This window comes from Candida pseudojiufengensis (genome assembly GCF_024610245.1).
Source record: "Candida pseudojiufengensis strain CBS 10847 chromosome Unknown scaffold28, whole genome shotgun sequence".
NCBI classification, from domain to species: Eukaryota; Fungi; Ascomycota; class Pichiomycetes; order Serinales; family Debaryomycetaceae; genus Lodderomyces; species Lodderomyces pseudojiufengensis.
The window spans coordinates 61,142-76,925 of record NW_026261549.1 but is presented as its reverse complement, the minus strand read 5'-3'; the positions used below and the strand labels follow the sequence as shown (position 1 = coordinate 76,925).

The window sequence follows — 15,784 nt, the reverse complement described above, 5'->3', positions numbered from 1 at the left end:
CAAAGTTTGTAATCAGACTAATAAATATTTAATTATACTCATCTAACAATTCAAAACTAAGTTTTTCCATAATAATGTAAATAACCACCTAAAGTTTTACAACCATTTATGTAGTTACTAATATCTAATTTTTCATTTATGGAATGAGCACCATCATCACCTCTACCCATTGGTAATAACAATACATCAACACCTAATTCCTTTTCAAAAGTTAAAGTTATTGGAATAGATCCACCTTCTCTAGTAAAATCTGGAACAATACCCCATACATCTTCAGTTGCTTTAGCAGCAGCTTGGAAACTTTCATTAAAAGGATCAGATACCCAATAATTACCATCATGAATTAATTCAACTTTAAATTCATTTGGTGAGTTCAATTTTGCAAAAAGACCATTGATATGTTTGTATACTAATTCATCTAGTTTTTTAGATTCAATATTTGGTACTGTTCTTATAGAAAATTTACCAACAACTTTTGATGGAATAACAGTTTTAGCTCCAGCCCCTGAAAATGCACCTTCAATACCATGCAATGTTAAAGATGGATATCTCCATCTATGTTTCAAAATATCTTTCTTATTTTGATATATTGCTGTGTTTGATCCTGATGCCGCATTCAATTCATCAACTGAAAAATCAATATTATCATACAATTTATCTTCTTGTTCAGTTAATGGAGCAACCATATCTTCAACTCCTGGAATTAAAATTTTTCCTTTAGAATCAACTAATTCAGACATGACTTTAATTAAATCTGTCATTGGTTCTGCAATTATACCACCGAAAATACCACTATGTAAATCAGCACCAGGTCCCTTGACAATGATTTGATAATAATTACATCCTCTTAAACCATAAGTCAATACTGGTTTTGTTGTACCTAACCAATAGTTATCAGAAATAGTGACTTGATCAACTCCCTTGAAATAAGCATTAGCTTCTTTTGCAACTAACTCATCTAATCCTAAAGATCCACTTTCCTCCATTCCTTCGAAACAAACAATCAAATTTACAGGTAATTCCCAACCTAATTTATTATGAGCTTCAATGACATTCAACCAACCTAAAACAGGACCTTTATCATCAGTTGACCCTCTACCATATAAGATTTGATTTTTTTCATCTATAGTTAATTTGAAAGGATCGTAACTCCATCCATCTTCTTTAAGAGCAGGTTGAACATCATAATGACCATAAACTAATACATTTTTCTTTTTAGGATCTGAACCAAATCTTCCTAAAACAATTGGTGGTAATTTCAAATTTTTATCAGTGACTGGTGGTGGTTGAATTCCTAATTCTTTTAATTGAATATCTTGAAAACCCAAATTTTTTAATTCATCAACTAAGAAATGTGCCATTTCAACTACTTTTGGTCTTAATGATTCATCTGAAGATACTGATGGAATTGCAATTGCTTTTGATAATCTTTCAATAAATTGTGGTTTTAACTCATCGATAGTTTTAAATAAAGGTTCCAATTGAAGTTTCTCGTATTTTTCGGACATCTTTGGTGAATCGAGTGTTTTTAAATGCTGAAATATAAATGAATTGAAGGATATAGTAAGAAAATGTTGCAAGATTTTTCAATTATCATTCAAAGTAGAAGGAGTTAGACAAAAAAATTGATCCGCCGTGTTACATATTTCAATTTTTTTAATGTTTTATGCGGCAAAAAAAGTTTATTCATGCCATCTACTCGATTGGCATTGAGTGATTGAGTTACATCTCTCTCTAGTGATTCACTTGAACAGGACGAGAGCAGTTGGTAATAATATATGCTGTCATGAGAAGATTTGCTTGCATAATGATGTAGACTATATTAAAATTATTATCTTGTCACGTGTATTTTCACGTGATTACTGACGCGATAAAATCTTTACTGTTAATTTTTGGTTAACATATTCAAGAAGGTTGAAAGACTTCGATCAATTTGAGAAAGAGAATATAATCTTTAAGAGAATGCCATGGATCTTGAAGATATAGATTCAACCAGTTCAGATGATGACGACATTTTTGGTTTTAGTACTCCAAAGGTGAAGAAATATACTCGAGATAACGCATCAAATTCACAATCAAATGGTTCTAACATTTCACCTGCATCCCGAAAACCAATAAAGTCAACGAGTTCACTACCTAAAACCACCAATAAGGTTTATACCGTCACGAAATCTAATAGCCAAATATCCAATAAACCGCGTTTAAAAAGAGAAAATAGATCAAAATTAAGCGATGATATTTTTGACATTGATGTACCCACAATTTTTAAGACCGATGGTAATAAATTAAGTAAAATCAACAAAGAGCATCAAAAAATTAAAGAAATTTTTGAGAATCAGAACAAAATTGAACAAAGTATAAAAACACACCATGAGAAATTGAAACTTCAATTATTGAATGAATTAAATGAGGAGGAGTTTATTGACGAAAATGATAATTCGATTGGATACAATGGGCTGCACAAAAATTCAGTAAAGAAATTCGATATTGTAAGGGATAATTCATATTTGGAAAAATTAATTTCAAAAGACAAATCAAACATCGATGGGTTTGGGATAAGCAGACACTTTTTTTGTTTGAAAAATGTTGAAGTAGATGAAAACACAAAACTGGACCTCAATCCAACCAACTTAAGCATCAAAAGATCCCTAAAGTTTTTAATATCCAACAATCCAGAGTTGGCCGTTGAAAATATACTAAAAAGCTTTCCCGATCCTAAAAGTTTTATAATTAAAAGTCTATTCCTGACCAACTTACAATATTTGAATTCAATCATTGAATATTATAACTCAATCGACGAAGACAGCTCACTATTTATTGGAAACGAGGATTTTGATAATTTGATCAGCACATTCGGACTTGACTCAAAAATCATAAGTCTCTCATCATTTAGGATATTGAGTAGTGATAGTCTTAATCTTCCGATAAAAATTTCCGAAATAAATAACAATTTAAATGTCCAGTTGTCAAGATTTACAATAATTTTTCATGCTATTTTGAATAATCAAAGAGAAAAGTTCGATTTTCGAAACTTGATAACGATTTTTATTTGTATTTTGAATGATTACAATGTAAATAAGAATGAATTAAGACTGTTACATCAATTTATTACAAGCATATTCCCCATTTTTGTGAGAAAATTAGATGAAAATGTTTTGCTTGATTTGTTATTTGATACAATCGTAAATATAAAAACCAATTTTGGGTCAAACGATTCTGTGGAAAGGGTTAAAAAAATAGACTATGAGTTGCAATATAATATAATCAAACTTCTTAATATCACATTTTTAACAGATAATCTGAATCAAATAAACCTACGACTACAAAATTTGAATAAATTGAGTAACATTATAGTTGAACTAAATTTAAGATTTATACTAAGTGAAAATTATAATAATAAATTAACTACAAAGCATTCGAAAGCGAACATCATCTATCAAATTGCAAATAACTTGGTAATTCCTGATGACATAACAAACTCATTGCATCTTAATGACCTCAATCTGGCTAATCTTGTGTATTTGTATTATTACAAAATCAAAGTTTTAATGTTTTTACTAATAAATCCATTCAACCTAAATTCAACTAAAGCTCAAAACATCAAATCATTAAAATCTTTAAAAGTTTCAATCGAAAAAATTCAACATAATTGCTATGAATTGATAAGAAAATTGGGTGGAATCAAAATAGATCTAGTAATTGAAAATATGAATAAATCCAATGACAATGGTGCCACAAAATTTCAGTACAGTTTTGACAGAGAAGAAATGGTCAATTTTTTGACTGATATTCATCAAGATTTAAGTTTTCAAATTGATAAATTAGACTATGATTTGAAGTTAGTCAGCAACGATTTCTTCTACCTGGTTTAAGGAAGTTACTTAGTAACACACTTAAGTTGAGATAACTGGTGTAAAGAAATGTTATAGTTACAGTGAAAAAGTATTCGGTTGTTTCAGGTCGGTTAGTAAATTTAAAACGTGTTTATAGATAGATTCATAATAATAGCGCTTTTGTGTTTAGTATGACGAAATAATAAAATGAATATCATTACTCTAGAATTGTATTCCATCATTTAAATTTACAACTTATTTCCAACAAGAGACTAGACATGAAAACTACATGAGTCTACATAGATTTATATGATAAGATTGATAGTGAATAGAAGAAATTTGCGGCAAGATAATATAAGGGTAACTTCTAGATTAAATTACAGATTTATTACGAACATGACTATTGAATCAGAACCAACTCAATCACTTGATAGTAGCGTCAACAACAATATCCCGAACTCATTGTCTAGGGGTCAACCGGTTACATACATTAACCCAGAACTAACAGAGTTGGAAAATGCAAAACCTGGTCGTAAAGTAAGCTTACCTTTTGGATATGGACCAGTATCGGAACAAGAATCAAATAAAACCATTTTTTATTTTGACATTGATAATTGTTTATATCAAAAATCAACAAGGATATTCGAAATGATGCAAGTAAAGATTCATGATTATTTTAAAAATAGTTTGAAATTGAATGATGAAGAAGCTTCTAAATTACACTTGAATTATTATAAAACCTACGGATTGGCTATTGAGGGATTAGTGAGAAACCACAAAGTAGATGCTTTAGAATATAATTCAAAAGTAGATGATGCCTTAGATTTACATGCTGTTTTACGTTATGATAAACCTTTAAGAGATACTTTGTTGACTATAAAAAATTCTGGAAAATTTGATTACTTGTGGTTAGTTACAAATGCATATAAGAATCATGCTTTGAGAGTTATTAGCTTTTTAGGTATTGGTGATTTATTTTATGGTTTAACTTATTGTGATTATTCTAAGTTTCCAATAATTTGTAAACCAATGAAACAATATTTTTTAAATGTATTTGATAAGACTAGATTAGATTATCATGATGAAAGAGTTTTACAAAAGCAATGGTTTATCGATGATAGTGAATTGAATGTTAAAGCTGCTTTTGATCTAGGTGTGGGTCACGTTGTTCACTACGTGGAGGAATCTAAAGATTTGGAAAAGTTAAAATCAAAAGATGATTTTAAGAGATACTATAAAGGTGAAAATCGAAAGATATTGATTTTACTGAATTTCGCTGAATTACCGAAACTTATAGGTATTGATTCAAATAATGAGTTATGATTAGTGTATAGTTCTTAGATTTAAAAATAAATATAGAAGTTTGATAGAATTTAAATTTGTTATCTCTATAACCAAATTTGATTGCAAAAAATTTAGAATTTGAACCACAATTTCTTACTTTATTAACATTCTCATATGACAACTAAAAACCAACAAATCACCAAATTCAAAGGGGTGATCCTATTTTTACATGGTTATACCCAAAATTCATCGATATTCTATGCAAAAACATCAGCATTAAGGAAAAAAATTTTGAAGTTAGGTTACAAATGTAAATACTTAAACGGTCCATATGTTTTACAACCTTCAGACTTACCTACGACAGATTCCTTATCGAAATTTGGATCTAGTGACAATCAAGATGTAACATATCGTGGATGGTGGATTAAAAACGATCATACAAATGACTCTATTGACTTGGACAAATCAATTGATTCAATACGAAATTATATAGAGAATGGTATTTTAATACCTGACGATGAGTCTCAAAATAAGGAAATATCAAAAGAAAGTGAAGAAGATAAAGAATTGCCTATAGTAGGACTAATTGGGTTCTCTCAAGGTGCTTCATTTGCAGGGTTAATTGCTGAAAATTTTCAAAACTTATTTAATACAAAGAATCCATTGAAATTTGTAATACTATATTCTGGTTTTAAATTAGACACATCAAAATCGTCAAAAAATGATAAATATAATTCATATTATGATGAAGAATTAAATCCAGATTTGAAGTATCTACATGTTTATGGTGAGTTAGATACCGTTGTTGATGAAGTCAGAAGTTTGTCGTTGTACAACATCACCAAACCTAAATCTGATTTACTAAAACATCCTGGTGGACATTTTGTTCCAAATTCTAAGCTATACATTGATCAAGTTGTAAATTGGATTCAGAGTGTGACAAAGGATGATAATGAGAAAGTAACGAATCAACCTGGAAAAGGTGACGTTAATGAAAAGAAATCTAAATTAGATACCAAGGATGATATTGAATCGTTATTGGATATGATGGAAGGATTTGGGAAAGCTTAAGCTTTAATCTATGCATTTAAGAACTTTTAATTATGATTTATAGAATATATACAAATGGTCAATTTGATCATCACAATTCATCGTGATCAACTTTGGTTTTCTTTGTACTCTTTTTACTTTTGTTGGTTGAAGGTAATCTGTATTTGGCTAATTTCTTACCTTTTTCAGACAAAACTCCTTCAACTGGTTTAATACCACTTACTTTGAGTATCCATTCCTCGATTTTGATTTTGTCATTCAATTTATCCGTTTCGGTGTAAATTTCAATCTCATCCTTGGATGGATCAAAATAGATCAACGTTGATTTCTCTGATGCTGGAATTTTAGTAGTTGAATTAGTAACATTTATAGTCTCCTTGTTTAATTTACCGATGGCTGCAAAATTTAATTTGGATAAGAAGTCTATGGCGATCGATTTCAAAAGCGGGCTAATTTGATTGGAGCTTGAAACCAATAATATTTTTCCTTGCTCTTTCTCTTCGTTCAACCAGTTACTCAAATCATCTTCAAAGTTATGTAATTTCTTGACGTAATTTTTCAATCTTGAATTTAAGAAATTTGTTATAGCCTTTACATTTCTCTCACCATTATACACTTCACTAGCATGTCTTGACCTTTTTGAATTTACCTTAGATTTATCATATTTTGGTGGCCTAAATACCATTACTGTTGGGAACCCTCTAATTTGATATTGTGCACATAATTGTTTATTAACATCCTTATCACAGTTGACACTAGCAATGTTATAGTTCAATTTTGAACTTGGCGAGCCGAGTGCCTTACCTAATTTAGTCCATATGGGTTTTAGTTGCTGACAGTAACCACACCATGGTGCATAGAATTTGACTATTGATGTGTGATTTGTACCATGTATTACTTTATCGAAATTTCTTGCAGTTAATTCATAAATATTTGAATCTAAAGCATATTCATCTTGTTGTGCCCTTGCTACCACTAGTATTAATATAGACAATAGTATTAGTAGATGATTTTGAAACATTTTGTTTTATATTCGTAAACCTTATAGATCTAATAGATAAAATTAGTTGGTCCGAAAAATAGAATTACGTGGTTGAAAAATTAATTCCGTGTGCTGATAACTGATACCAAAAACTGAGAGATCGAATTGAGAAGACGTAACTACGAAGTAGATAGTCGTGAATGTTCGTAGGAAATGGACATTCAGGGTCAATTAATACTTTACAATGAGATTTTTTCACTTTTATCGTTGGACTAATCCTACTAGTCTAAATTATAATGTGACTGTTGTATTTTTAACTAAATATATACTCCAACATAATTCATCACGTATATAGCACTATATCCCACGCTTATTGAAGCTACTATTGAATTTAATAAAAATGTGATAAAATTCTTCTTTTTGATATCTCCTAATAAAGCTATCGATAATGATCCAAACGCTAATAATAGCAAAAATATTGTAAATAAGGCTGTAGAATTTGTTATTTTAGAATTTTCTAATGGTGGTGATGTTTTGAATTGTTCTAAATATTCTAAATATAAAGGTGATTTATTGCTCGTTGACATTGTATTAGATTGATTTATGTAATATTAAATGATTTTAATTATTAGGCGTCAAAAGGAAATTATTGAAAGTTAACAATGGTAAGTTCGTGTTTCAAATGAGACAGACTGGTTCAGATTGATTATTGTATAACTTGATTGTACTTCTGAATTGGATCTTGAATCAGTTTTTCGTCTTGGATCAAAAGTTCTGCTGTGTAAAGTGAAATTGGCGTCTTGTAAATGCTGACTTCTATAGTACGTTAGCAAATTAGCTCTTATGGATATTGGTTATTTTCGAGTTACCGTATAATGTAGTGATAAATCAAAAATATAATTTGGTTTCGTGTTGATTTTGTAATTTTGTCACGTTTTTAATCACGTGTAAATAAAATTAATATGGCAAAATGAATACATTAAATATAACTTTAACTGAATATTTATCTGAACTTCTTCAAAGTAATGTCGGAAAGTGGATGGAACACGATAGATTCTGATGCTGTATGTATTTTTTCCAGTGTTTAAATCTGAATAATTGATTTTGATACTAACATTTTACTCAAGGGTGTTTTCACGGAATTAGTTGAAAAATTAGGTGTTTCAGATATTGAGATTAACGATTTATATTCAATAGATTCGGATACATTAAGGCAACTAAAACCAATTTATGGAATAATATTTTTGTTCAAATATGGCAGTCTAGATAGAGAATTTGCCAAATCGAATAAACCTATAAATGGAGAATATGATTCAAATTACATGGATAATGGAATATTTTTTGCAAATCAAACTATTCAAAATGCATGTGCTACTCAAGCTGTTTTAAATATCTTGTTCAATGTTGAAGATTTAGAATTAGGTGAAGAATTAAATAATTTCAAATTATTTACAACAGGTTTCGACGCAGAAATGATTGGTGAAACTATATCCAATAGTGAGACGATACGATTTGTTCATAATTCTTTTCTGACACCTACATTAATTCATCAGGATGATAAACCAAAACCTAAAAATTATGATGAAAAGAATGATGGGTTGTTTCATTTTGTTGGATATATTTTTAAAAATGGGCGTATTTATGAGCTAGATGGATTAAAGCAATACCCGATATTACATGGAGAATGCAAAAATCAAGATGAATTTATTGATAAAATTCCAACAATTGTACAAGAAAGAATTCAGAAATACGATTCAAGCGAATTGAGATTCTCATTACTCGCTATTACAAACAATAAATTACAACAAGCCCAATTAGCTGGTGATGAGATGGAAGTTGCTAATCAAATTTCGAAAAGAGAAAATTGGCAGAAAGAAAATGAATTAAGGAAACATGATTACACTGGGCTCATAGTTCAGCTCATCAAAAATATAAGTAAGGAAAAAAGTGATGAAGAATGGGAAGCTTTGCTACAAAATGGAAGAAATAAAACTCAACAAATGATAGCTCAATCCATACGAAAACAATAGCTTCGTTAAATATATCTATTATCTATCGTCTATACGTCATCATAACTACCTCCAAATGAAAACAATCCATGTCCACTACTATGTCTTGAGAAATAGTCAAAATCAATTGAAGTGAAACAAGACAAAATAATAGCTCTTTGATCAATTGTAACCCCTTGACTACTTACATCATCATAATTCGCCAATCCTCTGAAACTTTCTTTATCGAACCTTAAAATATATACACCTGTATCAGTAAACATTTCTCTACCTAACCCAACCCAATTTCTATCTATACTTGCAATAATTTTATTATCAGCATTTATAATAGGAAAATCAAATGATAAAAAAGGAGCATCAATATCACCAAATTGTTCATAATCATCGGTTTTTTCATCTTCTAATTTAAATAAATTATATTTTCGTCTAAATAAATGCCATTTTTGAACACTTTCACCAACTATTTCGAGCATGGGTTCATCATTTTGTTTGTTGTATCCTGGTAGTAAAGACTTCACATATGAATTAATAAATCGAAATGGTCTTTTAATTGTTAATGCTAACTCACCACTTGGAGTAAAAACATCGACCTCAAATGGCCTACGAGTTCGGAAAAGTTGTCTACCCACCGTTCGTCCAATTCCAGCTTCTTTTTCCTCCATAAATCCTATTATTTCACCACTTGAATTCATAATTGTATATTTGTTTATTTGTTCGAACCCTATCATTAAATTCATGTATTCAATCGTACGTTCAATGACAATGGTTGGCTCTGATAAAATTGAGTATATTGGATCTTGAGGAGTTATTATACCATTTTTGTTATTGGGTATATAATATTGACTTGATGAATAATATGGACTTTGAGTCTGTTGATAAGAATCTGTATTTACATTATCAAACGATCCTGACTGCTTGGCCCTTTCTTGTGCCTCTTTAAATTTTGCTACTTCTTCAGGTGTAATTTCTTTGGTAACTCTTGTTCTATTATTATTGCTATTTGATGTAGGATATCTAGGTAGCTTTAGGCTCGAAGAAGTGTGAATATAAAATCTTTGGGGTTTGCAATGCAGAATTGGACGTAAGCATTTCAACATGATATTCGTAAACGATGTCAATTGAGTAGGAAAGGTTAATTCAATTTACTAATTCGATTTAAATGTAAAATGGCAAGCTGTTTCAGATTAAGTAAATTGCGCGCGCTAATTTTAATCTTTTGTTGACTAGAGAATGCTAGAAAAAAATATATGTAAGTACTGGTACTAGAGGTTTTGGAAAATCATATACCTGTCCTGAATTTGAAAGACTGACAATACACCTTTTGCATCAAGCCTCCTTATTAATTGAATCTCGTTAAAAATCCAGAAATACAAAGGTAAGCTTTATTTGAAAGAGTAGTGTACTTTTGGTAGCATTGCCACCGGATTAGAATTAATGACCTCTCAAGTTCAATGAAAAATTCATTCTAAAGCATGCTGTGATAGGTTAGGTAAGATTAATCAGAACAAGATTGAATGTCGTTACAACTATACGTTTGATCTCTTGGATACCGTGTTGTTTTTGTAAATCCTGTGGTTTTGTGTTGTTTTTGTTACTAATTTGACACTCCAAAAATATTTTAAAATCACAACAAATTAAAATTTAATTAAATTTAAATTTACTATTAGCCAGTTCACTTCCCACTTCAAATAAAATTACAATCATGACATTATCATCCAGAAGAAGAGAGTTGAGAGCATCGTTAAGATCAAATGGTGTTCATGATGAGGATTCGGTCAATCAAGAGATTGATGATACTTTAAATGGTTTGCAACATGAAACACATCAAACACAGGTAACTACCAACTTACCTGGAACTACCATTAAAAATGAGATTGATGATGATGCTACCAAGCTTAGAAACTTAGACTTTGAAGTTGATGATGGAGATGATTCTGATAATGATGGAGATTTTGCTCCTCAACCTGAAGATGAAGATGATAATGATGAAAATGAATTCTTTGATGCTGAGGAATATGCAGCAACTAATAATTCAAAGAAAAGAGTTAGAAGACTTAAAATGAGTCAACAAACTTATCAAGAAAGTAAAGAGTTTAGACAAGATCAACATCATCATCAACAAATTCAACAACAATTAGCTCAACAACAACAACAACAGCAACAACAACAACAACAGCAACAACAGCAACAACAATTTGCTCAACATCAACATCTTCAACAGCAACAACAGCTTCAACAACAACAGCAACAGCAACAACACCTTCATCAACATCAACATCCCGATCCTGTCACTACATTAGTTACTGGAGTTAGTATTCCAAATTCTCAAGTTCCAAAACAAACTAGAACCATATTTAAAGATATTGATAATCCAGATTCAAATATTTGTGAATTTTGTGGTAAAGAATTTAGAAATGTTATTGATAAAAGAAATCATAGAAGAACTCATTCTCAACCTAAAAGATTTGAATGTGCTACTTGTGGTAAAAAATTTAGTCAAAAAGCCAATTTAGCAATTCATGAAACTCATGTTCATCATGATTTAGTTTTAGATGATGTTTTAGAAGTTTCACAACATCAACAACAACAACAACTTCAACAAAATCCACAACAATCTCAATTTGCTCCTAATGAAGATCCTCAATTACAATTAGAACAACAACATCACCATATTGCTCAACAACAACAACAAGCTCAAGTTCAAGCTCAACAAGCTCAACAACAAGCTCAACAACATGATTTGCAACAACAATTGGCTCAGCAACAACAACAAACCCAACAACAATATGGTTCTAATGTTGTTGAAGATAATGTTAATGTTTTTGCTGATGGTCCAACTACAACAACCACACAAACAACTACTAGAAATATTACTCCTCAAGCTCCTACTAAACCATTTGTTGATTTAAAAGATGTTAGAGTTTTCCATTGTAATGCTTTTAAATGTGGTAAAGGATTTTTATCATATGAAAAATTAATGAATCATATTGAAGCTGATCATAAAAATGTAAATGAAGAACGTCTTAATGATCCAAATCAACCATATGATCCTTCAAATCCTGCTCATGCAGCAGTAATGGCAGCAGCTTCAGGTTCAAGTTCTTCACCACAAGCTAATACTTCAGTTGTTCCAAAACCAAAAAGACCAAAAAGAGAATCATCATCATCAAATGTTAAAATTCATCATTGTACTCATCCAGGTTGTGATAGATCATTTGCAAAAATATCTGATTTAACAAGACATTATAGAATTCACACTGGTGAAAGACCATTTGTTTGTGAACATTGTGGTGCAAGTTTTAATCAAAGATATAGATTAACCACTCATGTTAGAATTCATACTGGTGAAAAACCTTTTAGTTGTAAATATTGTGGTAAAACTTTTGCAAGAGGTGATGCTGTTCAATCACATATTTTTTCAATTCATAGAGCTAAAGGTGAAGCGTTTTAAAGGAGATGCTTTGATGGTAGTAGAGGAATGGAAGATTTTGGAGAAATCTTTAGTTTGATGTTGATGGGTGTTTTTGCTTTTTTTGTTAGTTGTTTTTTGGTTTTGCTTTTTTGTTAGTTGCTTTTTGATTTTCTATATTTTAAATTTAATTATACCTAATTTTGTTTGTTAAATTTACATTTCATCAACTCTATTGTCTGTTTGCCATAAAAATTATTGTGAAACAACAAACTAAGTATTGTTATTAATGAAAAGTGACTGATCAATATCAAAATTAAATTCAAATCTTACTGTAAAATACAAGAGGAATGTTGGAAAGTATTGGTCTTTCAATGTATTTGAGCAAGCCAAATATGCAATAACGTATATCAAGCTAGTTAAAAGGTTGCAAAGATATGTTGCAAAAAAAATAAAAATTAAATATTCTACATTCCAAATAAAAAATCAGCGTTTAACTCAAGATATTCAATGATTAGTTCTTTTACTTGTTTTTGCTTTTGATTGATCAACTAAACTGGATAAAAAAGCATTTGGTGATAGATCTAAAGTATCATAAAAAATACAGGATCCGATAACCGGCTGTTATAATTTTTCAAATCTCGGTGGAATGGAACTCATGAAAATTTAATTTAACATAGTAGGAGGTCTTATGAGAAGTTGGTCTCGCTAATATCAAAAGAGTATGGATGAACCATTAAAACAATTGCTTTAAAGAGATTATCAAATTTGTGTTTTGTCACAAAATCTTTTATTTTCTTTTTAACTAATTTATACAAATATGATACAGTAAATTTCTAATGCTAATGATATATGTTTTCGTTCTTTTCAATATAATCTTCAATAATCATTATTTCAATTTTTTAGTATCATTTGTAGTTGATAAACTTGGCGTATCTTTAGTTAATAAATCTTTAACATATTCATAAACAGTAAAAGTAACAGCTTGACCAGGAGCAACTCTCATTATTCTTGGTGTTATACCTTTATATAAAGCACCAATACCTTCTTCTTTAATTAATTGTTTACCAATTTTAATAATTCTAACCATACCACTTTCATTACTTGCATAACTTGATTTTTGTAATCTTGTTTTAATTGTATCTAAAGGAGCATTTGATAAAGGACCTAAAGCACCTGAAATTAAACCAATTCCTGAAGTTTGCCAAGCTGGTAAAATTTCAGTTTTTTCTCTTTTTTGTAAATATTCTTTTAATTTTGAATAAACAGTAAAATTAACACCTTGATTTGTTGCTTGTCTTGCACAAGTTAATGAAACACCACGATATAAAGTTTTAAAACCTTCTTCTTTACAAATTAAATAAGCAGCATGAGGAGCATTTCTATATTTTGGAATATCTAAAGGATCTTTCATTGAATGATGTTGAGCTTGTAATCTAATTTTAACAACTTCCATTGGATTTACAACCATTATTGATTCTGTTATACCTGCACCAACACCTGCTAAAAATGTTTGACCAGTTGTAATTTTACCATCTTTATCATAAAATAAAGATCTATAAAATTCATAAGAAGAAAATCTAATAGCCATTTTTGGAACAATTCCAATAACAACTGCTCCTAAACCTTTATATAATGATAAAAATCCTTCTTTTTGAACAATATTTATACCAGTTTTAATAAAACCAGGAGGTTTTTGACCTGATTTTCTATATAATTGCATTCGAACTTTTATAGTATCTAAAGGATGACAACATAATGCTTCAAATAAACCTGCTACACCACCTGCAACAAAATCAGTTACTCCTCTTTTAGCTTTTACATCTGTTTTAGTTGCAACTGCCATTGTGATATGATAATTCTATAAAGATGGTTTAATGATGGATGAATATAATATTGGAATTGATGAATTGAAAATTAAGGTTTTTTGAATCAAAAAATTATAAAATGAATGTATTGATTTCTGAATAAATTTGATAAATTGAATATATAAGGAAGTCAGCAAAAGTACTTTCTCAATCTAGTATAAGTCTTTTGAAAATATTGGTCTATTCAATAACTTGATTATAAGAATCAAAAGTAAAAGAAAAGAAAGAAAGATATAAATGGTTAAAAAAATTTCTGATTTATTAAATGTTGAAAATTGAAATATTTTTACAATATAAAATTTCATAAGAAAAACGGAAAATAAATATTACACAAAAGAGTATGCTACGCTATTAACTTACTGATAATGAAAAATAGTCTGGGGTATCTACGTACTAGTGCTACCAAACTATCTGTATTAAAAACAAAAAAAAATCAACTCATTTGGATTCACTAAGAATACAGTTACATCCATTGCTCCGGGTTGTTCGAATATTTTTACGAAATAATGTCACTTGACTTATAATTTAGTAACAAACTGATTTAAAGTATTGGAATTAAATGGTGTATATGGCCGATGAAAGAAACTAGATGGTTGAGATTTATCCATTTGAATGTGAAATCAACCAAGGGAGAATTTGTAGTTGAATTCAGCCCCCCACATTCTTACTTACTAATACAACATGACTAACTAAATGAGTCTTTCTAATTTTTAAGTAAAATGGAAGTAAAAATCCGAAGTTTCACAATAAGTAAATTTTTTTTTCTACCTCGAGATTATTTTTTATTAACGAACTATTTTTTTCCTCGGGATAATATTTGTAGATTAAAACGAAACCGTTGAATGTATGATTGAACAATAACGTCATGATTCAATTTGGTTTCTTAACAATGTTTGCGACGGTCCGATCTAGGTTGTTTGAGTTGAATTTTTAATTTCATTGGCGAGTATCTTTGTCGTAATTTGTTTCAACATTTGATTTAGAATTCTCTACAATCATTCATGAGTTGATATATATATAATACTTTATTATATTTCAACAAACAGTTCTCAGGGTTTGTAGTTGACTTCTCATCGCTCTTCAACTCCGGGTACGTACTCATAATCTTAGGTTATTGTTGACCTAGCAATTGACCTTCGTGATACGACTCAGCAAATTGAATTAATTGATACATGCCCTTGAAGTTTATCCGGTGTGTTTTGGTCGACATTTAATGCGCGACGACCTATACATCCGACCAAAGCTCACACTATCTGCGCTCTTTTAAGAGCCCCTCGACCTATCTCAAAAATTTTACATATCTCAGTAGCACGCTCTGGAGTTCATAGTAATCTGTTGAAAGACCGTTT

The 15,784-nt window shown here is 29.9% G+C and overlaps 9 protein-coding genes across 9 annotated transcripts; 5 read left to right on the top strand and 4 right to left on the bottom strand. All coding sequences in view use genetic code 12, as the record gives it.

The window, feature by feature from the left end:
* Positions 1–56: 56 nt before the first annotated feature.
* On the bottom strand, positions 57–1,508 carry KGF55_005782 (metallodipeptidase; the record flags this gene model as incomplete). The annotated part of the gene is made up of 1 exon (XM_051760830.1): positions 57–1,508. One exon carries the CDS (start codon positions 1,506–1,508, stop codon positions 57–59), a length of 1,452 nt encoding a protein of 483 aa, XP_051611542.1.
* A 459-nt stretch (positions 1,509–1,967) lies between these two features.
* Positions 1,968–3,872, top strand: KGF55_005781 (uncharacterized protein; the record flags this gene model as incomplete). Its single annotated transcript, XM_051760829.1, has 1 exon — positions 1,968–3,872. The coding sequence occupies one exon, from the start codon at positions 1,968–1,970 to the stop codon at positions 3,870–3,872; it is 1,905 nt and encodes a 634-aa protein (XP_051611541.1).
* A 357-nt stretch (positions 3,873–4,229) lies between these two features.
* Positions 4,230–5,156, top strand: KGF55_005780 (nucleotidase; the record flags this gene model as incomplete). Its single annotated transcript, XM_051760828.1, has 1 exon — positions 4,230–5,156. The coding sequence occupies one exon, from the start codon at positions 4,230–4,232 to the stop codon at positions 5,154–5,156; it is 927 nt and encodes a 308-aa protein (XP_051611540.1).
* A 135-nt stretch (positions 5,157–5,291) lies between these two features.
* KGF55_005779 (putative serine hydrolase) lies at positions 5,292–6,188 on the top strand (the record flags this gene model as incomplete). Its single annotated transcript, XM_051760827.1, has 1 exon — positions 5,292–6,188. One exon carries the CDS (start codon positions 5,292–5,294, stop codon positions 6,186–6,188), a length of 897 nt encoding a protein of 298 aa, XP_051611539.1.
* A 70-nt stretch (positions 6,189–6,258) lies between these two features.
* On the bottom strand, positions 6,259–7,736 carry KGF55_005778 (protein disulfide isomerase; the record flags this gene model as incomplete). Its single annotated transcript, XM_051760826.1, has 2 exons — positions 6,259–7,142; positions 7,508–7,736. The coding sequence occupies 2 exons, from the start codon at positions 7,734–7,736 to the stop codon at positions 6,259–6,261; spliced, it is 1,113 nt and encodes a 370-aa protein (XP_051611538.1).
* Positions 7,737–8,174: 438 nt separating this feature from the next.
* Positions 8,175–9,179, top strand: YUH2 (Yuh2p; the record flags this gene model as incomplete). Its single annotated transcript, XM_051760825.1, has 2 exons — positions 8,175–8,213; positions 8,277–9,179. 2 exons carry the CDS (start codon positions 8,175–8,177, stop codon positions 9,177–9,179), a joined length of 942 nt encoding a protein of 313 aa, XP_051611537.1.
* Positions 9,180–9,208: 29 nt separating this feature from the next.
* KGF55_005776 (uncharacterized protein) lies at positions 9,209–10,255 on the bottom strand (the record flags this gene model as incomplete). Its single annotated transcript, XM_051760823.1, has 1 exon — positions 9,209–10,255. One exon carries the CDS (start codon positions 10,253–10,255, stop codon positions 9,209–9,211), a length of 1,047 nt encoding a protein of 348 aa, XP_051611536.1.
* A 605-nt stretch (positions 10,256–10,860) lies between these two features.
* KGF55_005775 (uncharacterized protein) lies at positions 10,861–12,609 on the top strand (the record flags this gene model as incomplete). Its single annotated transcript, XM_051760822.1, has 1 exon — positions 10,861–12,609. One exon carries the CDS (start codon positions 10,861–10,863, stop codon positions 12,607–12,609), a length of 1,749 nt encoding a protein of 582 aa, XP_051611535.1.
* Positions 12,610–13,456: 847 nt separating this feature from the next.
* On the bottom strand, positions 13,457–14,413 carry SFC1 (Sfc1p; the record flags this gene model as incomplete). Its single annotated transcript, XM_051760821.1, has 1 exon — positions 13,457–14,413. The coding sequence occupies one exon, from the start codon at positions 14,411–14,413 to the stop codon at positions 13,457–13,459; it is 957 nt and encodes a 318-aa protein (XP_051611534.1).
* Between the last annotated feature and the right edge of the window lie 1,371 nt (positions 14,414–15,784).